This window comes from Sceloporus occidentalis, unplaced genomic scaffold, assembly GCF_023333645.1.
Source record: "Sceloporus occidentalis isolate IW3139 unplaced genomic scaffold, rSceOcc1.0.p SCAF_31, whole genome shotgun sequence".
In the NCBI taxonomy this organism is placed as follows: Eukaryota; Metazoa; Chordata; class Lepidosauria; order Squamata; family Phrynosomatidae; genus Sceloporus; species Sceloporus occidentalis.
In genome coordinates, this window is record NW_028317011.1 from 778,241 (window position 1) to 805,787 (window position 27,547).

The 27,547-nt window shown below is 40.1% G+C and overlaps 1 protein-coding gene across 1 annotated transcript; it reads right to left on the reverse strand.

Annotated features, from left to right (window-relative positions):
* Positions 1-2,599: 2,599 nt before the first annotated feature.
* On the reverse strand, positions 2,600-27,547 carry LOC149298666 (proline-serine-threonine phosphatase-interacting protein 1-like). Its single transcript, XM_089487032.1, has 15 exons — positions 27,515-27,547; positions 18,031-18,131; positions 16,966-17,040; positions 16,259-16,293; positions 15,949-16,055; positions 15,262-15,324; positions 14,862-14,960; positions 14,083-14,128; positions 9,434-9,513; positions 9,249-9,347; positions 6,154-6,250; positions 5,410-5,497; positions 3,843-3,922; positions 3,233-3,342; positions 2,600-2,731 (listed from the first exon to the last, which is right to left on the reverse strand). Exons 1-15 carry the CDS (start codon positions 27,545-27,547, stop codon positions 2,600-2,602), a joined length of 1,245 nt encoding a protein of 414 aa, XP_089343158.1.

Below are 27,547 nucleotides of genomic sequence, written 5' to 3' on the forward strand. Positions count from 1 at the left end.
AGAACAACTGAGGTATTTTCAGTTTTTATTTTCCATTTTTAAATTAGTCATATGTATCATTTCCAACACTAGCCTCCACCAGAGAGGGCATTTCATGTACATTTACAATGATTTCTCTATGCAGATTCCAGCTCTTCCTGGGCTCTAACTGTATTGTATTAAACGATGGAAAGCCTCAAAGCAAATAAAGGGGAGAAGGCAGCATTACTGGGCTCATTTAGAATGAGGAGGCCTTGTTTTTTGTTTTTTTTTTTAACTTCTTTATTACACTGAGAAGACAAAGCATATAACATAAGAGCAAAGTTGCAGATAGACATGCTGACATGTTGACAAAATCGACATATACAGATACAAGCGATGTACAGTTTCAGTATCGCATACAGTACAAATAAGAATCTGGGAGACCAAAAGTAAGGTTAGGTGGATGACAATCATGGAATCAATCATAAGGTATAAAAATTCCCCCTTCACAAAGATGTTATTACCTCTACAGACGCAAAATCTCAGGCCACAACATGTACCTATCCCGCCCATCAATAAGATCAAAAGCCTGGTATGGGGCGAGTACCTTTCAAGACCTGAAGGCAATACCATTCTGTGGTATTAAATGTTTGGTATAACGACAACCTGGTATCACCATCCAGCGTCGCGATAAATGGGGACCAACGGTTCAACAGAAATTTGACTTTGCTCTCCTTATGAAACAAAAAGCGTAATCGCGACAGGACCAGAGGTAACAGCGGCGGCTGAGGAGCAATCCACTGTGACAATATTGCCCGCTTGGCCACTGCCGAGATAGTGAGCAAGAGAGATTTAGCTCTCGCTACAGAGGGAGGAACATGGTCAGGGAATATACCAAAAATTGCCCATTCAACAGAAATTACAAAACGAATGCCCAGAGTGTCTGTGATGTATAATTGTAGGGCATCCCAGAACGGGACAATAGAGCTACAGGACCATAAGCCGTGAAGAAGATCTGCCTCAGGTAAGTGGCATTTTAAACATCGGGAATGATCTGATAAGCCCATTAAGAACCGGAGTTTGGGGGTGACATATGCTTTATGCAAGATTTTAAGGAACATTTCACCATAATCCCTAGACACCAAGATTTTAGAATTGCGGGTGTACGCCTGGAGAACTTGTTTTGGACTCAGATTGGGAAAATCAGTTTTTCAGGAGGTAATACCTGCTTTTTGGGACTCCCAGTCGATAATTGGTCTGAGCAGATTATATATTGTAGACATTGTGAGCATTGGGGCGGACGATAATATTGTTATCTGGTCTAAGGGGTTGTTGGAATTAGCCCCAGAGAGGTGGGGAAGTAGCGTGTTAACATAGCTACGGAGCTGGAGGTAGTGAATAGGGTGAACCTGAATAGTAGAGAATTTAGATTGGAACCGTGAGAACAATAATTTACCCTCTCGTGGGTCAAGGAAGTCACCAACAGCGCGACCCCCCGCCCGGGCGAGTCGTCTAAAGACAACATCCTCCCTCCCGTGCTGAAACTGGGTTACGAACCAGGGGTAAGAACCGGGAATAATGAACCTCCAAGCCCAGGCGACGTCTAACACGCTCCCAGGCCTTCAATGTATGATATAACAACGGATTGGAGACAACATCGGGTGGCAAATTAATTTTAGGCTGATGCAGGAGAGAGGCCAAAGAAATGGTTGGAGATAGTTGTTGCTCCAGAGTCACATTAGTGAATCTAGACCTGCCACGCAGCCAATCCGCCACAAAACGGTAGTTAGAAGCCAGATTATAGTCTAATAGGTTCGGTAAATTCACCCCCCGTTGTGAGCAGGCTGTTGGAGCTTTACCAACGAAATTCTAGCTTTTTTGTTGCACCACAGAAACTTACGCAGCAGTGCATTATGATATTGGATATCCTTCTTCTTCAAGGTAATGGAATGAGGAGGTCTTTATCATTAAATAAGTTGATGAGCACTCAGGGGAGGATATTTACTCAACATTTGAAGCGAACTAAACTCCATAATCCAACAAAACATACTGTCTCTTGTCTTTATTGAGTGTTAATAATATCCACTATGCGATACACAGTCATGTCCACGACCCTCTAGTAGACCTATTATTACAAATACCTTACAGCAGGGCACCAATTACAACATCATGAAGAAGCAAGATGGCAGTAACTGCATACAACTCATCAGAAAACAACTAGTAATATTCATATTAATATTTTAGTGGAAAAAAAACATGATAAATACCACAATAGTGTAAGAGTTAGGGTGGGGAATTATCTAGAATATGAGGGAAATAATAAAAAATTACCTATGAGCATCATTAAGGAGTTTGATGACAACTGAAATTTGAAAATATACAAATAATGTCAAATAAAAAATGGCAGGTGAGAGTCCAAAGTTACATTCATTAATTTAAAGGCAAATCTTCCTGTAACATAGTTGAGTTGCTAAGACGATCAGTAGAAAGCAACATAACATATATAATTCCCAACATTTGATTGATTATTGACTAGTCTGGGTATCCATGTCCTAATTGCAGAATGCTTATTATTGGATCAGCAAAGTCACAGCTTGACACAGCCAGCGTGATTCGTTAAAATAATTTTCCGTTTTTCTCAAAGCTTCTGAATGTATGAACCAGGTACCAGACCTGTTTTTCCATTTCTTTCAACGGTCCACCAGCCATCATTGCCCTCCTCAATCACTCTAACCACATCCCCTGCTGAAATATCCAGTTCATCCGAGTTCTGGAACACAAAAACACCCATATAAATTGTGTTACATGTGTAAAATGAGTATGTATTAGTTGCCATTCAGCTTTTGCAGCCCCCAACCATACATGTTGTTCATAGACCTTATATTGTACACTTTCATACACAGTAGCGCATGTCAGAATCATCATACAAGTTGGATTCTCATTCCATATCCAGCTTTACAGAACCATTTCTCTCTTAGGAAGAATCAGTGATGACATCATGGAACTGAGACAGGCACTATGCCTTGAATATAAGACTTTGGACATGTCAGCACCTCCATGAACCTTGGAGACCATTAGACTTTTTCCACATTTATTGATTATTGATATTTTATATAGATACTACTGGTAAATATTCATTTGGACTAAGGCTATATGTCACATGTTACTCTTTTTTGGAAGTACAGGTCTTTTCTTGTTTCTAGGTCCTCAGGAAATGTATCTATTTGGTATACTTTCTGTGTATGCAGCCTGCCGTGTCATTGAATGTTACCTGAGCAGTGTAGTCGTACAGCACATTATAGTCCTGGGAATTTGCATCCAAACACTTTGGTTCTACCGCAGCAGGGATGGGTATACTTGCATAATCAGACTCCTCTTTCACTGAAAATAAAAGAACGTATGTTATCGAATTTCCCACATGCTCATAGACAATAATGATGTATTCACGCTAAAGGAGAGGGCAGGTAATGTGTTATTTGTAACAATACAGATAATATCACAGTCTGCTTGCCAACAAGGCTTCACGTCTCCTCAGAGACCAGAATTTACACATAGGAGAAAAAGGAAAAAGCACAGCATTGTGTAATGTAGAAATAGCATTAAGATATTTATTTCAAATCCACTCACAAGTACAATGTGCACCGAGATCCAGCTCAAGTGGAAAAAAGTTTTAATACATGCAGATTACCAGTACGCTTTTTGGGATTGAGGAGCCCTTGCAGAGTTCACCTTAAAAGAAGATTATTGCCCTTTTTCCATTTTTTTGTTATAAATTTTTTTTTTTTTTTTTATAATGTGTTCTCTGGCTACTGCTGAATTACAATTACCAGGATCATGGAAGGTATAATTATTACTGAACTGCTAGAAATGACCAGACTCACCAGGCTGTGATATTGGACTGGACGTGATTTCTGGCAGGTTTCTGGAGCTTCCTACAGAGCCTTGTAGTAGGTTCGAAATCCTTTAAAGAACCAGAAATGTAATGTGACAATGCATTCCCAGCGGACCATATATTTAAACATGTCATCAGATAGAACTATAAAGTTTCAGGAATTCATCTTAGACCTCTATGTTGTGTTTGATGTATTATTTTTTTTTAATTCAATCCCTTTCTTGTTGCTCCCTTTAATTTCTCTTTATAACTACCAATATTTTCATCACCCTACATCTTTTACGACCTGCTACCATTATCCCTTCTACTGCCCCATACACATTTAAAACCGCCAAAGAAGGACCCATGTATTTTTGTAGGTGAGGTTGGAGGTGTTGCTATAGAGAGAACTTTTGTGACCTATGGAAGCTATTTATGTAAGTATGTACCTAGATGGAGATATTGCGCATGGCCATCAGATTAAGACAACATTGATTACATGCTGGGACCGTTTTCTTTTTGGCTTTTTTTTATTGCACATACTATTTGGGTTGTGATACTAGCTCTTTTGAAAATCACTCTCCTCTTTTGTGTTCTGAAACACATTATGATCTGATGACCAACTGTTCATATATATTAATATATTTCTAGGTTATGGACAGATGATGGTACCCGTTAGGAATGATGTTATCCTTTCTGACCATTATGAATTATGTCTTGTTTACAAATAAACCATGAATTAGAATTACCATTTTCAGTACATATATTCGTAAGATCCCATAATTATAAATATTGCTGACAAGATGCTGTTCTCAAAACCTACATTAGACTTCATATGATATAGAGTGAGCAGCTTGACTAGAGGTTAGTAAAACATTACGTTGGAACTTGGAGGCGGAATAGAACTGCCCCTGCTAAAAGGTCAAGACGTACATGTATTTCCTAAGGGACATTCTGACACCTTTTCTTTATGGATGTTCTTGTATGTCTATAGGGGCGTGAAAGGGTCTAATAAAAGATCTGCCGGTTTCATAACCACTGCATGTTTGAGTTTGTCTACCTATCACTATATATCCTATTTCACTATTTGCAAAATGCTAGGCTTTCCAGTATACTTATGACTTTTTCTGTATTGGAGCTATTTTAGAGGGAATAGAGTGAGTCTATTATAAACGCTTGGTTGATTAACATACTTTTTACAAAATTTTACTTTGCATTGTTTTTAATGCTAAAAGTTACTTTTGAAAATGCCCACCACGTAATGTGTCTGTAACGAGCTTGTGAAGCTAACGATATGGATGTGTATCATACATACATAAACAGGTGCATATTATACCTAAGATGTTACATTAATCTAATTTTATGAATAGTAATTTGAATTCTGGGTTAGTCCACAGCTGAACAGAGCTATTTAAGCGGATATCGAATATCAGATATGCTTGCATGTTTAGTGGGGTTTGGTGCACACCTATTTTGCTCCTCAAAATTACCTCCTGAAACTACCCCCTACAATAGGAATCAAGATTACACAATTTACACAGCCCTCACCCTAAATGCAACATGATACGACCATTTACCTTTTCATCATTTTGCTACCAGTGATGCTGCAGCCATTGCTGCTTCCAGGAGAGTATTCACTGGTGTAACCTTCATAATATACAGGAGCTGGTTAACACGGAGAAGAAGAGAATGGCAGTTATGTGTTAATGAGGCTTATATCCATGGCTGGTGTTTTTGAAGTAGAAATAATAATCAAAATTTATAATATACTTATTTTAAAAAATATTTTCACATGTAACAGAGCAAAGTTCCTTCAAAGGAAGGGTCAGGACTCATAACAAGTCTAGCAGTTTGGTAATCTTTGAAACTCATGATCATTAGGGCAGTCAGTTTTTTTTTAGCCTTATAACTGAGATTGGGATTTATGACACAGGTTATGTGAAAAGAAAAAAGTCTGTACCTCAAGCTTCTCCTGGAAATAACTAAATCAACAAATTTTTGTTATGCATATGGGGAAAAAACATATCTGAAACAAAGATGGCCAATAAAATGGTTACACAAGGATACACAATATCCTTAAAGAGCAAATGTCACCTACATAGGGGTTAGCATAATGAAATTAAATTATTTTGATATTATTCCTGAACTCCCCTTCTCCTCGCCTCTCCCTTACATAGGCTGGAACAACTTATTTAGAAATTTACAGAATTTGGGTAAAAGATGATTATTAAGGAATATTGTCCATAGTGTAATATGTAATATGAACATCACTTTTATTAAATAGAAATATTAAAATGTAATGTCATATCAAAAAACTGTACCAGGTGGTGTTTTCCCTGTTGCTTTAGTCCTAATGAAATAGTTCAGCTCTTCACTGATATCACAGAGTTCCAGGCTCTGTCTTACCATCTCCATCATCTGAAGAATAAAAGAGACAAATTCATAGGAAACCATTTCAGAAGCAGTTTTGGAGAAACAGAATATGGTTGGAATTCTACTTTCTTGTTCTCTACTTGTGCTGGGAAACATAGGAGTAACGAAAATTATTTTTCTGAACCCCTTAATGCAATCAAAACTGTCCATTTGATTACATTTGTATTGTTATTATTATTATCTTTAACCATTTAAGACAGAGCTGTTTTTTTATTTTTTGTACCCTTTGTGACAATGGCAGTTTTAATATTTTTGTGGTGCTCATGTTTAGCTGTAATTGTCACTACACTTACCTCTCCGTTCACCGCCACTGCCAGACTAGCTCCTGCTGTCCCACGCTGCTGCCCGAAGACCCGTCGTGCCTCCAGCATGGTTGCCACGATTCAGACAGTGTGCACATTTGAACATGCGTCTGATGCTCCTGCTGTACGCAATGGGGAAATCTCGGTTTCCATACAGCCCCTTCTTAAAGGCACAGACTCTTTATGCGTTACACACCTAATTTCAGCCCCAGAGATGGGGTTTTGATTAGGAACACTATTAAATGTCCTGTGGACATTCCTACAGTGCCTGAGATAGTGCCTGGTGCATTTTGGCTGTAGTGAAGTGTTTGTATCTGATTTTGCATTGCCGACCCCTGCTTGCCCTGACTACGATTTGTCCGTATATCCTGTTGCTGACTTCGGCTTATCCTGACTATGATTTGCCCGTATATCCTTTTTGCAGGTAATATATCACATTGTCTGATTTTTAAAGAATTTATTTGCAAATTATGGTGGAAAATAAGTATTTGCTCAATAACAAAAGTTCATATCAATACTTTGTTATATACCCTTTGTTGGCAATGACAGAGGTCAAACTTTTTCTGCAAGTCTTCACAAGGTTTTCACACACTGTTGCTGGTCCTCTAGATCAGTGATGTTTTGGGGCTGTCGCTGGGCAACACGGACTTTCAACTCCCTCCAAAGGTTTTTTATGGGGTTGAGATCTGGACACTGGCTAGGCCACTCCAGGACCTTGAAATGCTTCTTACGAAGCCACTCCTTCGTTGCCCGGGCGGTGTGTTTGGGATCATTGCCATGCTGAAAGACCCAGCCACGTTTCATTTTCAATGCCCTTGCTGATGGAAGGAGGTTTTCACTCAAAATCTCACGATACATGGCCCCATTCATTCTTTCCTTTACACGGATCAGTCATCCTGGTCCCTTTGCAGAAAAACAGCCCCAAAGCATGATGTTTCCACCCCCATGCTTCACCGTAGGTATGGTGTTCTTTGGATGCAACTCAGCATTCTTTCTCCTCCAAACACGACGAGTTGAGTTTCTACCAAAAAGTTCTACCTTGGTTTTATCTGAGTTCTGGGTCATCCAAATGCTCTCTAGCAAACTTCAGACGGGCCTGGACATGTACTGGCTTAAGCAGGGGGACACGTCTGGCACTGCATGATTTGAGTCCCTGGCGGCGTAGTGTGTTTCTGATGGTAGCCTTTGTTACTTTGGTCCCAGCTCTCTGCAGGTCATTTACTAGGTCCCCCCATGTGGTTCTGGGATTTTTGCTCACCGTTCTTGTGATCATTTTGACACCACGGGGTGAGATCTTGCGTGGAGCCCCAGATCGAGGGAGATTATCAGTGGTCCTGTATGTCTTCCATTGTCGAATAATTGCTCCCACAGTGGATTTCTTCACACCAAGCTGCTTGCCTATTGCAGATTCAGTCTTCCCAGCCTGGTGCAGGTCTACAATTTTGTTTCTGGTGTCCTTCGACAGCTCTTTGGTCTTGGCCATAGTGGGGTTTGGAGTGTGACTGTTTGAGGTTGTGGACAGGTGTCTTTTATACTGATAACAAGTTCAAACAGGTGCCATTAATACAGGTAACGAGTGGAGGACAGAGGAGACTCTTAAAGAAGATGTTACAGGTCTGTGGGAGCCAGATATCTTGCTTGTTTGTAGGTGGCCAAATACTTATTTTACCGAGGAATTTACCAATGAATTCATTAGAAATCCTACAATGTGATTTCCTGTATTCTTTCCCCCAATCTGTCTCTCATAGTTGAAGTGTACCTATGGTGAAAATTACAGGCCTCTCTCATCTTTGTAAGTGGGAGAACTTGCACAATTGGTGGCTGACTAAATACTTTTTTGCCCCACTGTATGAATTTACAGCTAAAAGATCACATTGACAAAGAGTGCCCCTGCTTTTAAACAGTCATTACTATTTTCCACAGGGGAGTACATAGGGGAATCATATATTTGCCCCCTCCTTTAACATTCTAAAACATTCCTGCTCTCACTCTTACACTCTCTCGCATTCTCTTTCTTACTGTCTCTGCTTCTTCTCTTATCTCTTCTTTCTGTGTCTTCTTGTTTGGTCTGCTTCTTCCGGACATCAGCTCTATAGACCAAGCCTCATGGAAAACTTCCTCAAAAGGATGGAACCTCTGCACACACCCTCTCCCTTAATTGAAGAGATGCTGTTTTGTAGAAGCACTTCAGGAGGTCTGGTCAACAAAGCTGATACCGGGAAGAAGCAAAGAAAGAAGGGCACTGTATGATGTTAGAGTGTGTGTTAGTGTATGGTGTTAGCATGTGAGTGTGTGTTAGTATTAGGTGCTAGCGTGTGTGTCAGCATTAGATTGTTGGGGTGAACCTAGGGTTAGAGGTTAGGAAGAGGAGGAAATATCTGTAAAAGTAAGGTGTTAGCATGCGCAGTGTTAGAGTGAGTTTGTTTGTTAGTATGTGCATTTGTTTTAGTTATGGAGATGGAGTGAAGGAATACTGCACCCAGGCACCACTACCTCTAGGTTTACCCCTGAAGAGCATTATGCTTTTTGTCGAGAGGAGGGCTGGCACCCTCTGGGCCTGGGGGGCAAGTAGAGCTGATACAGCCCCCACCCCCATAACTATCACATACTCACTCTAACACACACTAAAACTATCACATACACTAAACTTGACTTGACAGGGTGCCCTTGGGTTCAGTTACCTCATCATCTTTCACACACTGCATCGAAAATAGATTACAATGAACCCAGGTTGAGTTGCGCAGGATGCAAATGCGGTCTATCTCCTGCTGTTGAAATGCCTGAAATGCAAAATATTCTGTATTACAAAGATGTAGGTTGTTGTGGTGCCAGCACTGCATTGCATACAACCACAAAATGACTATACCTCACAGGTGTTAATGTGCTCTGTCTCCCACTCAATACGAGCTTTGTCCAATAGACCAATATTTGTTTTGTAGAACCGGTCTAGGAAAGAATAATAAAATAAATGAGAAAAAGCTATAAATTAAGAGAAAGAAGAAACTTTGATCTTGCTGCCACCAAACCAGCTCCCATTAGCAGCAGGGTTCTGACTAGTTGACAGCCACCGTTTCTTTTAGTGGCAATCTGGACTGAGATTGGAGGACCTTGATTTACTTTTAAAAAGAAAAGCTATAGATACTTAAAGTATACTTAACAGCTGCAACAGACCTCAGTGTGCATGAAACATCAATGAGCAAACAGGGAATCAAAGAATATATAATGGTATGTAACACCCAACAATTGTTGGGGGACCTTGAACCTTTTGTCTTAGCTACACCCTATATGCAAGAACTAACTGTTTTGCTAAGTATATTTTTGTCTGCCTGATAAATGTCATTATTTTACAGTGTTATAACTTTTCTCCCCTGCAACATTCTACATAGAAGTTAAGATTTGAAGGTGGTATAAGACAATTCAGGTTCATACTGTTTACAATGTTTTCTTGAAAATCGGGGAATGCTTTTCAGTAATAAATAGGAATGTGATTTGTGGTATATTTTTTTTATCAACTATTACAAATAATGTCTCGTATATTTGTATTTTAACTGCCTATTAACTTCCCATTTACACATTTTCCTGGAGTGTTTACCTTCACAATTGTATTAATTTTATATGCATGTATATAGCAACAACATTCCTTCCAAATGAATTAAATGCACTGCACAAAGTCTTATATTGTTACATTTTCTCTCTGTCCCCTCACATTTACCTTGAAATTCTTCCTTACCAAGTACATTTTTGGTCTCACGTCTTCATACCTCTAAAAATCATATACCGTGCTGTGAAAAAAAGTATTTGCCCCTTCCCAATTTCTTATATTTTTTGCATATTTACACTTAAATGTTTCAGATCAGTGGTCAACAAGGTGTCCATGTCCGACACATAGAATTCCGATGTCCACCACTTTAAAGAAAGGAGACTGCCTTAAAAGAGACGACAACGCTTGACCAGATCAGGGAGATAGAAGATTCATTGGCCATTTTTCTGGGGAGCTTCAAAGTTGCAAAATCTTATTTTAGAATACTCAAGACTGTTCACATTACCCCCACTGAGTAAGACTGCAGAATTATTATTCCCCTAATTCCAAGGAGGAGGCATAGTTGAGTGTGGTCATGTTGTGTTGCGAGCTGCATTAAGGACAGGCTGAGGCTTTACAAAGGGAAGTGAGCTGTGTGTGTGAGTATGTTAATGTGCGTTTGCTAGTGTGAGTGAGTCTTGATATATTATTGTGTGTCTGCTTATGTGTGTGTGTGGATATTATAGTGTGTATAACTGTGTGTTTCTGAGTATGTTAGTGTGTCTGTCTGGGGGTTAGGCCTACTTGGTCCTGGAGAGGAGGAATCTTGTGCAAGAAGGCCGAACCTTGCACTGCTCACTATTTAAAAGCTAGGATGCTTCCAACTAGTAGTGAGCTGAGCAGGAACCGGGTAAACTGGAGATGTAGCACTAGCACAGATGATGTCCAGATCACCAGAATTCTGGTAAGAATGCCTCCCTATGTAGATGCAGGCAGAGAACAGAGAGCTTCAGGAGCCGAAGGAGGCAGCAGATTGGAAAACCTAGATGCAGGATGAATGCTGGCAAATTCAGGAGCCAATGACACCACAACCTCACCAGCAGCTGGAGGGCAGGACACCGGAGATAAAAGCTGACCGAAGGGTACAGGGACCCGAGATGTGAGAGGATAGTGGACCTCAAGAGCATCAGCACAAACAGTGGGTAACGGCAGACTGTCCGAAATCCGAAACAGGAGGCGCCGGACAGAATGGAGGCACACCAGAGGTTAAACAGCAGCTAAATGGGTAACCACCAACGAAGTTGAGATCCAAGTCGGAGTCAGAAACCAAGGAGGCAATCCAGGGTTACAAGGAACAAGGACGGGCAGGAAAGGGTCTGGCGTCAGGAATGGTCAGCAGAGGGCAGCAAACATGCATTGCAACACTGGTTTTGATAAGATCAGTGTGTGTTTAAGTGTCCAGCTGTGTTGTCAGTGTCTGGGTGTGTATGTGTTAGTGTGTGTGTCTGTGTGTTTCAGTATGTTAGTGTGTCTTAGTATGTTACTGTGTCTCTGCTTATGTGGGTATGGTAATGTGTGACTGTGTGTCTGCGTATGTTAGTGTGTGTGTAATTGTCTGGCTGTGTGTGTGTTTGAGTGCTTGGTTATGTTGGTGTGAGCGTCCAATGGGATGTGTTAGTATGAGTCTCTGGATGAGTGTGTTTGTCTGAGTGTGTCTTGGTGCATGTGTGTAAGTGTGAGTGTCCAAGTATGTATGTGTTGGTGTGAATGTCTGTGTGCATGTGTGTTAGTGTTGAGTGCCTGGTTGTGTTAGTGTCAGTGTCTGTGTGCATATGAGTTCATCTGTCTGAAGAGGTGAAAATATTGCCTGTCTTGTTTCTGGTGAGTTAACCATTTAATGGTTTAGGATACTAGGGTTTAGAGTACATAGATGCCTGGGGTGTTTTACGAATTTAAAAAATCAGGAACAGCAACATTTTAACAACCATACAGCACATTTTTTATGCTTTCTTGATTTATTTCATTTTTTGAGATGTCACGGTAACCCCCTGAGGCTGAGGAAACATGGAGGTAGGTTTGAGTTTAGGAGGGGGTCCATGGCGGATTCATGGAGTGACTCTTTACCTGCCCTATCCCCTCTTATGTATAAGTCACCCTGTGCTCATTGGGGGCAAGGGGTGACCAGAAAGCCCAGTCTAGTCTGCCCTAACCAGACTCCCATGGACTAGCTATGAGGGCTCTGCACGGCCAGAAATGGTCCATACGCCTGACCGGGACCTAGCCATAAATCCATGGAACTGTACGGCATCTAGGAACTGCGGCGATGCCCAGCGAGATTTGGAACTACAGACGTCTGTTGCTCTACCACATCGCTCTTTTGGGGTTGTGGTGGGTCACAATTGGAAGTGGTTACAGAGAGGGAGCTCATTTGGGAAAACTGGTTTTATTACCCATCCTTAGAACCGGGGTTTACCCATCCGCGGTTCTGGAACTCTGGCCCAGCTACTGTGCAGACTATTTCCGGTGGACATTCCCCACGCTCAGGGTCCCAATGACGGATCAAGTCGTGTTTTGGAAAATAACATCCTGGAACCCTGAGTTCTCCATTGCCCCTCCCGGGATAGACGTCAATCCCACCATGTAACATGTCTGTGTCTACCACTGTTTCCGATCATTTGTGCTCTCTACCAGAAAATCCTGAAGGACATTGCCCAGACGGCACAACCAGTTATTAGGTTTAGAAGGGACAATTACTTTTTCACATGGGTGATAAACATACCTGGGAACTCTCCGGGTTTCACCACTGAGAAACAACAGGTCATGGGAGCAGCTTTGCAGCGTGCCCCACTCCTCACTCACTTCCCCTTCAAAAACAGGCAGCTTTCAGTGGGACCGCCAACTGAAATCAGTAGACCACCCACTGATGTCGGCGGGACTGCCAACCCGCATTCCGAAAAAGGAGGGCTTTGGGTAGACAGGAAGGGGCATATATGCATACTTTGAGGACTAAGCCGATGGAACAGCACATCTTAGGTGGAGTGGGCCTTGACAGAGCTAGGTGGTGTGCATAAGGAGTGATTTAATTTAATTGGTTCAAATTTGTTATGGGTGGGGTTACTATTAAGGTATATAAGTGACAACCATTTTGTAAACGGTCACTTTACTAGTGGGTTGTGGGGGTGACTACCCCGTTTTGTCACAGCGGCGGGGATAGTTGGGGATTATTGTTTAGTACGGTGGATTTTGTGGTTTGGTTTACTAATCTGGTAGGTTTCAAGCTGGCCTGTGGCTCAGAACCTGGGGTGGTGTAGGGGTGTCTCGGTATGCCCCTGCATTGGTTTTTGGTTAAGTTGGTGGTGTAGGGGTGTCTCGGTATGCCCCTGGATTGGTTGTTTGGTTACGTTGGTGGTGTAGGGGTGTCTCGGTATGCCCCTACATGGTTTATAATTTGGTTAAACTGTCTGGTAGGGGTGTCTTGGTATGCCCCTACTGTAGTCAATGTGTTAATGCGGAGGCACCTGGTACGTGTTGGTGCCATTGTTATACGGTTAATGTATTTATTATGGAGGGTCATTGTCATTGTTAATAAAAGGGAAATCTGTTATTTATGTTTTAACCATGGTGGTCTGTTTTGCCAATGACCTTTAAATATTGTAAATGTTAATAAAGCTGTGGAAATTATATTTGCACCTAATAAAGTGTGTGTGTCATTATTGGGTATAGGGTACGGTCATCCTGGGCACAAACTCAACTATGCGCTTGTCATGCAAATCTAAACATCTCTCATTAAATCTATTATAGGCAGAGAGCAATGTTATATGATTGGACAAAACAATTAGGATATGTTACCTTCAGAAAAGCACATAGAATCTCTAAATGGTGTGGGGATTATTGAAAATCATTTATATATTTTTTCTTAATCATTAGATGAAAATTAACACCTGCAATTTAAATCAGGACCACTATTATATGAGTCATTAAACTAGAGTATGTACCTGCTTCAACGGCTGCATCCTTACATTGCCTCATTTTACTCTGGCTCTGAAATGATAAAATAGGTGATTTAAACAATCTAAACCATGATCAATGTAATCCATTACAGATAACACATGACCAGATATCATAATTACAGAGTCCATAAAGATAGGCAGCAGAGGAAACACCAATGAATTGGGTCATCAAGATGCACATTGATTACAGAAAACTATCGCTCTGAAATACAAGAGCCTGTTAACCTTTACTGTATCTGGGTGACGTCTTGGTTAAGGATCCAGAAATCATTAAGTAGCAACACCTTATCATCCTACCTTATTCCATCCCAACTGGACACAACCTATACATAACACCATCATAGTGTGCTCCATAACACAGATGGGCCCTAAAGCAGATAGGTAGGCATATTATCCAGTATACAGGGCACCTGTATCCACAGCAATGCTTGAAGGGGGAATTGGTGGTTAAGGAGCATTTAGTTATATGTCCACCACAAAGTCTACAGCTGCTACAGGCTTTATAATAAACAATATTATATGTTTATATGTAAAATAACTTGTTTCAAACTTTGCGTATGCCCCTTCAGTGTTTTATAAAAAAAAATGTAAATAAAAGAATGTCCAGATTTTACATCTTTGTCAGAATTGGGTACTGGAATATAGATAGATGATAGATAGATAGATAGATAGATAGATAGATAGATATTCATGATTCTTGTTCTTGTGCAAATAATGAAATAAAATGATGTAAAATGGATGACTCCCCCTCTTTGTTTCACTACCTTCTCCACTTGCTTTGAATTTCCAGTTGGCGCTAGACGTTCATATATCTGCTCAGCATCTTCTGCATCTCTACATTTTTGCTCGTAACTTTTTTTGGACTAGAGAGCAATGAAGTAGAAGAAGTAACACACAATTAAACACTAAAGATCAACATTGTATTCATCTGATATACTGATTGAAAATGAAGAACTACCTATTTCAGAATGATAGGCACTACAAGACTGGCAGTGCCACAGCTATGCAGGCATGTTCAAGGGACCTTTAGGCTGCTGTCCCCTGTCCTAACCACTTGGAAATCCACACAGCCAAATATACACAGCTTAGTGTGCAAATATGTGTAATTACTAAGGAGCAATTGTACATTAAAACACAGTATATTTTCACTGAAAATAGACTTACATCCATTGTCTTCTTGTACAAAGACAGTTTATTCTTCTGCAGGCGGTCCATTGCATGCTCATACTGTGGGTAAACACCGCACATTAATTACAGTAAAAGAACCCATTTATTAAACATGAATCTATCAAGAGCTATTGTGATCTTTTGTAGTAAAAACACTTTAACAGTTCTCGTTTCTGCATGATATAATGTTTTCAGGCAGCTGGATATTAGCACTGTTATCTGAAATCAATCTTCTACACAAACACCATGATGTTTAAACAATAGTGCTGCTTATTCTTGATCACCTAGTTGGACATGCTGACCACTGAAAGTCTATAATGAAACAGCTTCGTGTGGTGTTTGAGCAGGGAAAGCCAACCAAAGTCACCTGATTGACAACAATTGCAACCTACGTGTCTGCAGATAAAGAAAGAATAATTGGACAAAATGAGGCAACACCAAATTTTTGTCAATTCTAACTTACATTGCAGTAAGGAGAAAGTACTTTTTTCCATGGGACTTTCCCTTAAATTGGTCACCTTTTTTCCTTTTCTTCTCCTGTCGTTGGGTGCCTATCCTAATTAGGTTTTGGAACTCTCAACTTAAAGGGGTTTTGAGTCCTCCCAGTCCAAATAAATGGAAGGTACATGTCTGGTAGATAAGACTATACAGCTGATTATTAGAGTCCAGAATATTATCTCTCACCTTTTTCCTAAGTTCTTTTTGCCGTTCTCTGAAATCCTCCAGGCTCTGTACTTCTTGTCTCAGCATCTCTGCAAGCTCGATGTGTGCATTACCTATACTTTCAATTTCTAAAACAAAAGAGAGGTCAGCTTACTGGGGTAGTTGTAGAAAATATAGCATAGTACTTAATCCTATAACCTTTCCCTTCCACCATAACATAAAAATAAAATTCCCAACTTTTTGTGATGTGTTTATTTAATAATTCTATCCCATGGTCAGTAGTAGAAAAATGAATATATAACAGATACAGAGAATTGGATGTATTACTTACGTTGTTTCAACATATCAAAGGATTCTCGCATTTTGCTTAAAATAAACACACAGAGGTAATTTCAGTAAAACGGATGTTGAGAAAAGTTACATATTTCAGCATAGACAACCATATTTCTGATTAGGTTAATTAATATTTGCAGACTGTGACCCAAAAATATTTCACACCCACTTAATCAACATTCTCTTCTGATGTTGTTTATATAATTGCTTTAAAAAAACATGAATTTGCTTAAAAACCTGATCAACTAACATTGGTATGCCCTTTTCCCATCGGTTTACTTTCAATGGCAGATTGGGATTTCATGGTAGTCTAACAGTGCAGCAGAGGATCTATGCCATTTCCACCAACATAGCTACAGTCTACTGAGGCAGAGTAGGGAGATATGTTGTTATACCCCAGAACTCTTGCTCAGATGGAGCCTTCTGATTTGTGATGGCAGAATCAATAGAATGGAGGATATGGATTCTATTGATTCTGCCATCACAAAATCAATAGAATGGAGGATATGGAGCAACAATGGTTCCCTTTATTCTAAAGACTCCAGAATAGTTCACAGCAGTAAAGTTTATGGGAAGATTTCCACTGCGCCCATCAACCCATCTATTATGTTCATGGGTATAACTGTTCACTTTTAAGTAGGCCTCTATTACAGTAAGTATTGAACAAGCCACTGCCATAACATCATTTTTCCTTATTAGACTTACTTAATCTCAGTCTGTCCGACAGCCTTTTTTGCAATTTGGACTAACTCCTTCCCATATTTCTCTTCTGCATGGGCCCTGCTTGTAGAAATGAAACATATTGTACTAAATACACATGAAATACCCCAGAATTTAATGCGCTGCATTAAATATTATATTGGTTTCACTACTGGCATTTAAAATTAAGTGTGTATTTCACACCACCAGGGACACACTGCTGGCAGGCAGCCTGCGGGGAGGTCCAGGGCGACAAGTGCTCATCCGACCGGCCGTGACACACAGCAGGAGGCGCGCTGGTGACCCGCGGCTTGAGGCCGGGCAAGCTGGGCATCCGATTTAAGAATCCGGAGTTGCTCAGCACTGATGCCTTGTTGTGGTCCTGCTATTGTGTTTGCTTAGTTGCAGATTGTGGTTTGCTGATATTTACCTTTGGAATGCCACACTATTCTTCTGCCTAGTGATTCTGTTCTTGTATTGCAAACCAGTGTAACATACCTGGCTTGTCTGAAATCTAGTTTGCATTAAACCTTGGCATCCAGAGTCACCCATCTGTGACTCCATCCTGTAGCTTACCTTTACAGGTATCTGGATCCATCAGTTCTTTTCCTATTATACTCAGTACCAAAATGTACCTGTCTACACCTGAGCCTCCTAATTGTTGGGATCATCTAAGTCCCTGTCCTCTTAGCTTGGGTCTCAACGCCTTGCTAGGTGATTGAGGGCTGAAGAACTTCTGCAGTGAGTGCTCATGCAGACTGTATACTGTGTATACCCCTATATGATACATGTATATAAACATGTAGCAAAGTGTGTTTAGAAACAATAGCAGTCATGTAATGAAAATGTGAGCAAACATATGATCTGAAATTATGTCAGTTAATGTGAGGAATAAGTTAATAAAGGAGAGAATTGGTTAAAATAAAAGTGACAGTGGAAAAACTAGGTCTTGGTTTGCCTCAACTTGAAAAAAATGATGTTGGATAACCCTGGCATTGTTATTTTCATGACAAAAGTTAACTGCTTGATATCCATCAACATCATCACAGCTTATTAGCAAAATTCCCTGACCTCTGTTTGAGAAGGTCCTCCACATCTTTACATGTCTTCCTTCCATCCAGTAATCTCTGTAGAATAATTTCATATCCTGTATTCAGGCAGAGGTCTGTACACTGAGATGGAGAAACACTGTGTTAATTCTGTAGCTATTCATATATTTTATATATTTAAGTGAAACAAAGAACATTTTTGAGTTATTTAATACTATCTCTTTAATAATCTATTTGATTTTACCGCTTTACAGCAACCTTCCCATTAGTATTTCTTCTTCACCCAAACCCAGGGAGGAGTTTTGTGATATTTGAGGAAAAAAACAGATTATCTAGAATGGACCTGAATCTATATTGACAGATAGGGTCATCTTTATTTAACACAGGGCAAATGGGGTAGTTGAAAAGTGCTCAGGACTACTTTAGGGGCACAAAAATGCCCCCCTGTGCCCTCTTGCATCAGAAAGGAGGTCTGTGCAGCTTCTGTCTTCAATCTCTCCATGAACTCTCTTCTGTTGTGTGCACACCCAGCAGATTTGGTTTGGCAGCTAGGTCTAGGGAGGTAAGTCTGGGGGACAGCAGCCTCTCTGCCACAAAACCAAGGGCATATTACCCTATTTGGCAGTTAGCCTCCTCAGTGCACCACTGCTCAATGGGCCAGCAAGATCTCCCTTTCTAGTTTGTTATTTACACTATGGAGGACTGTGCCAAACCGAGAAAGCCTCAATAATGTGCTTTATCCAGTGCTCAGTCCAACGTATGGTAGCTGAGGAAGTAGGTACTGCCCTGGGACAGGACTAGCATGACTGGCATAAATACACCACCAAATGTTGCACAGCCAGTCCAGCCCAGGTTGGAAGGGCCCTTTCTAAATTATTTTGAACCAGCACATGGAGACAGGAACATATCAGGATCATGTTAGCCACGTGACCCAGAGGTGAAACTGAGGCTGCCAGCACAGTGTAAGCATAGATGTCTATGTACAAGTGTGTATGAGCATGGATGTCTATGTATAAGTGTGTGTGAGCAGGAATGTCTATGTATAAGTGTGTATGAGCATGGATGTCTACGTATAAGTGTGTGTGAGCTTGGATGTCTATGTATAAGTGTGTATGAGCATGGATATCTATATATAAGTGTGTGTGAGTATTAATGTCTATGTATAAGTGTGTGTGAGCATGGATGTCTATTAATAAGTGTGTGTGAGCATGAATGTCTATGTATAATTGTATGTGAGCATAAATAACTATATATAAGTTTATGTGAGCATGAATATCTACGGATAAGTATATGTGAGCATGAATGTCTACATATAAGTGTATGTGAGCATGGATGTCTATGTATGTGTGTGTGAACATGAATATCTATATATAAGTGTGTGAGCATGAATGTCTATGTATGAGTGTGTGTCCATGGAAGTCTATTTATAAGTGTGTATGAGTTTGCATGTGTAAGTGTGTGTATGAGCATGGATGTGTAAGTGGTTTGGGATGGAGTGTGTGTTACCATGAGTGGTGTGAGAGGGAGTATATGTGTTAGAATGAATGTGTACATCTGTGTTAGTGAGTATGAGTTAGTGTGTGTTATAGCATGTGTAATTTGTATAAGTGTGTTTACATATGCTGTCACTGAAGAGGCTGTACATGCTCTTCTTCTTTCCTCTTGTCCAACCACATGCCCCCTTGACCCGATCCCTTCCCATCTCACCCAGTCTTTTTCATCTACCCTTGTCCCTACTCTAACTCATATCTTCAACCTCTCCCTCACTACTGGATCTGTCCCATCCTCCTTCAAGCATGCTACCATTGCTCCTATCTTGAAAAAGTCTTCCCTCGACCCGACTGATCACTCCAATTACCATCCCATCTCTCTGCTTCCTTTCACCTCCAAGTTTCTAGACTCCAACTTCCTGCTTGACCCTCTTCAATCTGGTTTTCGCCCTCAACACTCTATTGAGACCGCTCTTACTAAAGTTACTAATGACCTACTCACTGCAAAAAAAAAGGGCCACTACTCCATGCTAATCCTACTGGACCTTTCTGATGCTTTTGACACTGTGGACCCTCTTCTCCTTCAAATATTTTATGATCTTTGCCTCTATGACACTGCTGTCTCCTGGCTCACTTCCTGCCTCTCTGATCGTACCTTCAGCATCTCTGTCTACAGTAACACTTCCCCTCCCCTCCCTCTCTCAGTTTTAGGACCCCTTCTGTTCTCTCTTTACACTTCCTCCCTTGGCAAACTGATCTCATCCTATGGCTTTAAATACCACCTGTACGCTGATGACACCCAGATCTATCTATCCTCCCCTGATCTCTCTCCCTCTGTCTTTGATCATGTAACTAACTGCCTTGCCTCTTTCTCTACCTGGATGTTTCTTGAAACTTAACCGCTCCAAAACTGAACGCCTCATCTTCCCTCCAATGCTAAGATTCCCCCATCAATCTCCCTCAATGTTAATGGTGCCATCATCTCCCCGTCTACTCATGCACGCTGTCTTGGGGTCACCCTTGACTCCGACCTTTTGTTCACACCACATATTCAGTCTGTCTTTAAAAACTGTCGTCTCCATCTTAAAAACATTGCCCACATCCGTCCCTTCCTAACACAGCATGCCACTAAGGCTCTTGTCCATGCCCTGATTATCTCCCATCTTGATTACTGTAACTCTGTCTTAGCTGGTCTCCCTCTTAACCGTCTCACCCCTTTACAATCCACCATGAATGCTGCTGCCAGACTTATCTTCCTCTCACATCACTTTACCAAAGTCTCTCCCCTCTGTCAGTCTCTTCACTGGCTGCCTCTAAATACACTCCTACCCGGTCTCTCCGCTCATCCAATGATCTCCTTCTATCCTCTCCTCTGATTTCTAGCTCTCATGCACGCTTACAAGATTTCTCCAGGGCTGCCCCATCCTCTGGAATGCTCTCCCCTTGCCTATCTGTCTTTCTCCGTGCCTTTATTCCTTCAAAAAATCCATCAAGACCCACTTCTTTAAGGATGCTTACAATATCTGTTTGGGGCACTGGCATGCTGGCAGCAAAGATGGCACAGGCAAGATGTTGGGGTGTAAGGATGGCTCTGATAAGCTGCTTGGACCAAAGGCACTCACAAGCTGTTTGGAAAAAGGGGGCACTCACAAACTGTTTAGGCCAAAGGTGGCATGTTGCATGTCGGGGAGCCCCAGGGAATTTTTGCACCAGGCCCATGTGGTTCTTAGTTAGGCCCCTGTGCACAGCGCCAAGATATGTCATTATATCCCAAGCTAATGCGAGGAACTGCTTGCCCAGATCTGATCCAGCAGCTGTACAGTCCTCTGTCTCTGTTGCACTGTACCATCACTGACAGAAGCAAGGTATGATGGGGATGGTGAGGAGCCTACTAGAAGAGAGTTGCCCAGTGCCATGTCATTGTTAATGAGGACCTTTTGACAGAAAGAGTTCCTTTTTGGAGTGGTCTTCTGGGTCTTAGGCCATGGGTTTGCCAGAATTATTTAAATTAATGTTATAATGTTACTTAATGTGTAAGTTAACTCACCGCATTCTTTATTATTGAAAAGACATGTTTTTAGTTTCATGTGAGCTGTTAACAGTTAATTGTCATCTAAGAACTGAATCATTTACTTTGTATATGTGGACTTTCTCATTATGGTTTTGTTCCTGGTATAAATGTGTGCATTGGTAATAAGAGCTCAATTTGTACATGTTTATAACTCTATGGAAATGTAAGCATTTTAGAATACATGTGTGTGTTAGGGTTATTCTGCCTCCTTCCTCTATAATCTTAGGTGACTAACTGAAATGACTAATGTAACCACATGTAACATCCTTTATAGGAAACTATTATTAGAAACAAGAAAACAGTTGTCCAGAAATTCCAGTTTATATGAATGTTGAGAGGGATCTATAACCAAGATCTTGCTTTAGCAAATTAATATTTACAGAATAAACTGGACACTCTGAATTCCTTTTTAGTAAAATAAATAAATAAATATTGTTTTTAGACTGTTATTAGATAGTACTATGTTATATGATGCAGTATTTTATTGAAAGTTATAATGCCCACGAATATTTTCTAATACAGGTAGGGTACAGATTATAGCTCCAGGCACTCAAGAGGCATTGTAGTGGGTGCTGTTTGCAAAATCTGTACCCTTTAACGGATTAACTAATAAATCACAAGATGACCAATAGCACTCGCCAACAGACAAAACAAAGGTGCGATCTACATATGCATTTAACTAATTAATACATATGATACATCAGATAACAATACAATAACCAATTCAAAATAATCACAAATAAATAAATTCCGAAATTCATCACAGATATGTCAATACTAAATAATTCTAAAATCTAAAATAGTGAACAGCATCAAAATAGCTCAGGCAGAATAACAATGGACTGTGACATCTAACGCGTTAAGTTGTTGGGAAGTACACTTATTGCATTTGTTGCACTTTGTTAGTGAAGAAGCGCCTAAATCACTCTTGTTATAATATATATACAGGATATACAGGATATACACCAAGAAAGAGCATGAAGTGATACAATGGGAGTAGTATATAAAGATGCCTCAAACAAGAAAAAATGAGTAACAATTATACGTTGCCCTAATGTGAAAATGGTAACAAAAAAAATGGAGAAACTCACCAAGCCCTTCATAATGCATAATCCTGGTTTGGTAAGACTAACAGCAGAAACATGGTTTTAAGTCATATCATAAATATAAGATACACACAGTAATAACCAACTGCCCCACATGTATTCATATTGTGGTTTCTTGGCTTGCTACATTGCTTAGAGGGTAAACTTGTTGAGGTATTATCCCCAAGCAAAATTATAGTGAGATTTTTATTATATTATTATATATTGTATTTATAATATTACTTTTTAACAAATAACTAAAACCTTAAAATTAAAAACAATATTTGAATCTGAATTGCAAGCATTTTCCTAGATTGGATTGCAAAGATGATACATTTATTGACTTATTAAATTACATTAGATTGCAAGCATGATACGTTTATTGGTTTATTGAATTACATCAGATTGCAAGCTTTCAAGACTACTCAGTTGGCCAATAAATATATCATCTTCACTAAATGTCCTTATTTTCTTTTACATCTAACACTTTAAAACTCTATACTTCTAGTTTAGATTGCTGATCTGTTACAAAAACAATATTTTCTCTAGTTTATGGGTGGTATTCACACCAATACTGTAATAATTAATTATATATGTTCGCAGCCAGTGACAAACTATCAGACAAGGTTGGCCATTCAAGTGGACATTGTGGGCCTTTGCTCAAGGTCCATCAAAGTGGAAAAAAAAACCTAAAAAGCCACATATTTGGTTGTCTTTGGGCATCATGTATCAAATCATGTAGCCCTTGTGACAGTACCGAGAAAGCTTGGTGGACTCTTCTGGAACTACTAGCTTTATGACCACAATGGCCATTTTTCAGGACAAATATATGTTTCACCTTTTAGGATGGAGTAGGCAATGTTCATTCACACAAGATACCAAACAGCCTAGAGCAGGAATTGTAACAAAATGAGATTTGATCGTCTTGCTTCAGATGTGGATGCTCAACAGTCTGGCATATTTTTGATTTGGTAGTCCATACGTATGAAGATGGGCTTTGACAGTATATTTTAAAAGACCATTGTTATCGGAGGTAGGAAAGAAGTGCAAAATAATAATGGATACACAATATTAATAATTTGAGATACACAAATATCATATAATGTTCTGATGGTATGAGCTAACTAGTATGTTAGGTTGATTCTTTATTGCATCTGCCAAGTTTTACTTTCCACCGTCAAAGCAGAAATAATTTCCAGAACTATAATGTGGATATGATTATTTTTATATAATGTTAAATGCTTCCTGCTACCAGCCTTTTGATATGAGCAATTGAAAAAGTTTTATGAAAAATTGAAAATATTCAACATAATGTTACTTATAACATAGCATATAATATAATATAATAATAATAATATAGCAGATTCCCTAGTACTATAGTGATAAACAGTAGCACTATTCAGATCCCTATTTTATTGAGCTTCGAGTATTTTATTATTTGTTAGGAACTACAGTACTTAAGTATGCTGCTTGCTTCAGTAGAAGTAGGCAGAGGAGGAGGAAAATAAGAGTCCAAAAATCCTGTTTAAGTAATGTGTCTAAGTCATAAATAAGTTCCTTGTACATGTGAATATTTCCACACAAGGTGTAGGTAAAACACATGGTATCAGGAATAAAGGCAATTGCTGTCTGTGAAAATAGTTTCAGAAAAATATTATTTAGAAGGAGTTGTAAAGGGAAAATATTAGCTTCAAGGACATAAACTGAAGTAGGGGGGATCAGTATCAGAATCATGTTCGCTTAGAGAAGTCAATATAAGTCATCATATCCTGTTAACGGATATATGAACAGAAATAACCAACATAAATTACAAAGTAGGAAACCTTTGTAAATATTTCCGTGTTTATAAAAATGACATTAAATTAAAGTACTATTAGTAGAATAAGAAACAATGTGTAAAAAATAAAAAAAAATCAAGCACATAGGCATGCCATATACATAGACAAACATTGGCAGTAGAATGGGTCGTACTGAAGAGCTCAGTGAATTTAAATGTGGCACTGTCATAGGATGTCACCTTTTCCACATGTCAGTTTGTTAAAATTTCTGCCCTTATAGAGCTGCTCCTATTGTCTATTGCAAGTGCTATTATTGTGAAGTGGAAACTTCTAGGAGTAAAAACATCTCAGACACAAAGTGGTAGACTACACAGAATCACAGAGCAGGGCTGCCGAGTGCTGAAGCATGTAGCGAGTAAAAATCATCTGTCTTCTGTTGCATCACTCACTACAGAGTTCCAAACTACCCCTGGAAGCAACATCAGCACAAACACTGTGCTTCATGAAATGGGTTTCCATGGCCAAGCAGCTGTACACAAAGCTGAAGATCACCACGCATCACGTCAAGCATCGGCTGGAGTAACGTATACTGGTCTCTGGAGTGATGAATCACACTTTACTATATGGATGTCTGATGGACAAATCTGGGTTTGGTGGATCCCAGAACACTTACCAGCAGTAGCATATCTATAGGGTCGAGCGATGAGGCTGCCTGGCACACAAAGCAGGAGGTCACAGAGCCGGACTGGCCTACTGGGAGATTTCCCCGGGAAGCCGCCTTTCTTGGGACATGTCTTCAGGGCCCTACCAAGGCAGGTGCAAGGGGTACCATAAACGCTGGTCTGGGTAGCAGGAGCCCACTGCTTCTGTGCTCCCTAATGACTATGTGGCAGTGATTGATGCTGAGTACTTGGATATGATGCCAGGCGCTAAGCATCAATCGCCGGTGCATAGTAATTAGGGAGCACCAAAGCAGGGATCTGGAGTGACAGACTTTGTTCTACCACGACAGGATAGAAGACAGAAGCTGGAAGACGAGATGGGGAGAAGGAGTGGAAGGGGATAGTGAGAAATAAATAATTACTGCTTATTGTAATGTTTGGTGGACGAGGAATAATGGGCTGAGCTGTTTTTCAGCATTTCGGCTAGTGCTCTTAGTTCCAGTGAAGGGTAATGTGAATGCTTCCAACTTTGCATTACCAGTTTAGAGATGGCCCTTTCCTGTTCAACATGACTGTGACCCTGTGCATAAAACAAAGTCCATAACATGGTTTTGTGCACAGAGCCCTTATCTTAACTCCATTGAACCCGTTTTGGATTAATTGGAACGGAGATGGCGAGCCAGGCTTCTCATTCAACATCAGTGCCTGAGCTCACAAATGCTCTTTTGGCTGAATGGGCAAAAATTCCCACAGGCACACTCAACATTTTGTAAAAATCCTTCCCAGGAGAGTTAAAAGGGGAGCAACTCCATATTAATGTCCATGTTTTTTAGTAGGATAACTAACATGCTTATATTGGAGTTAACTGTCGGGTATATAATGTATTTTTTTTATAAATATGTATTTTTGCATTGGAACAGGAACCCACACTATTTTATTTCATAGTAGTATGTAGATTCCATGCAGAAGATTTACTGGGGCTGGACAGGTTCTGCAAAAAAATGTTACATTGCAAAACCTGCCTGAAATGTAACTCTTTAGTCATGGGTAATACCTAGACAAGTGCATGTTAATTTTCACACAACGTACAAAAAGAAAAACTTTGGGATCTTACAGATCCCCTGAATGTCTGTTGAAAGTACATATCTATATCCTTGTGTCAAATCTCATTCTTCTGTTTTCCCTTATTGTAGGTAGAGGTGATTCATATCACAATTATAAAGTGTTTAGAAAGTACATTTTGGCTTTTTTTTTTATATATATATATATGCAGTTCAGTATGTATCCAAACTTTCTTTTAAAAAAGAACATATATACATTTTGCACTATTCTAAGGATTACAGTTAACCTAGCAAAATAGTTCTTAGCTCCAGTATTAGTTGGCTCGTTTGGTTAGGATCGTTCTCCAAATAATAAAGCCAAACATATTTTTAAAAGATTAAAAAAAAACATTTCCACTCAAAAATCAACATATGCAGGGCTGGCCTTAGGGGTGTGCGACCTGTGCGGCCACACAGGTCGCCATGGCAACAGGGGCGCCTGCCCGGGACTTAAATTAAAACATTGGGGTTTTTTTTGTTTTGTTTTAACTTTATTTAACATCCTCCATGTTAAATAAAGGTTTTTTTTATACTTTATTTAACATGGAGGATGTTAAATGAAGTTAAAACAACAAAAAAACCCCCAATGTTTTAATTTAAGTCCCAGGCGCCCCTCACTCTCCGTGGCGGTGCCGGCGTTTCATGCTGAGCACCGAAATATCATGTCATATTCCGGCGCTCAGCTGTGAAGCGTGCACCGCGGCAGAGCGGGAAGACGGACGCCTCCCGCTCCCACCGCAAGACTCAACAAGGTAAGTAAGGATAATGAGAAGTAGGGAGAGGGGCGGGGGAGAAGGCAGTAAGATGGGGCAGAGGGGGGAAGGCAGTGAGAAGGGGCAGAGGTGGTTGATAGTGAGAAGGGGCAGAGGGGGGGAAGGCAGTGAGAAGGGGCAGATGTGATAGATAGTGATAAAGGGGGAGAGGGGATAGATAGTGAGAAAGGGGAGTTTTGTTTTTTTTCCTTTCTTTTTTTGGGATGGGGGGGCGCCAGAGGAGTAGTCCGCACAGGGCGCCAGAACACCTTAGGCCGGCTTTGAACACATGCAAATAACACACAAGTACTCTCTCTAGTAAATAAGTTTATCTTCAAAATGCCTTGCATTCTATGTAGCCTATTAAGGGGTAAAGTGTTACACAGCTCTACAAACTTTTCTAAAAGCAGACGAAATCTTGATACTAGTAAAACACAAACAATATTAATAACAGTTCATAAATAATAATCGTGTAAAAATACTTCAGATTTGAGTGACAGCGTGTAGACCTTGAAATGAGATATATACACGTCTGAATCAAATACTTATACTTAAAATAAGCACTTACCCAGAATACGTCCTTAAACTCCAGATGCGTCAT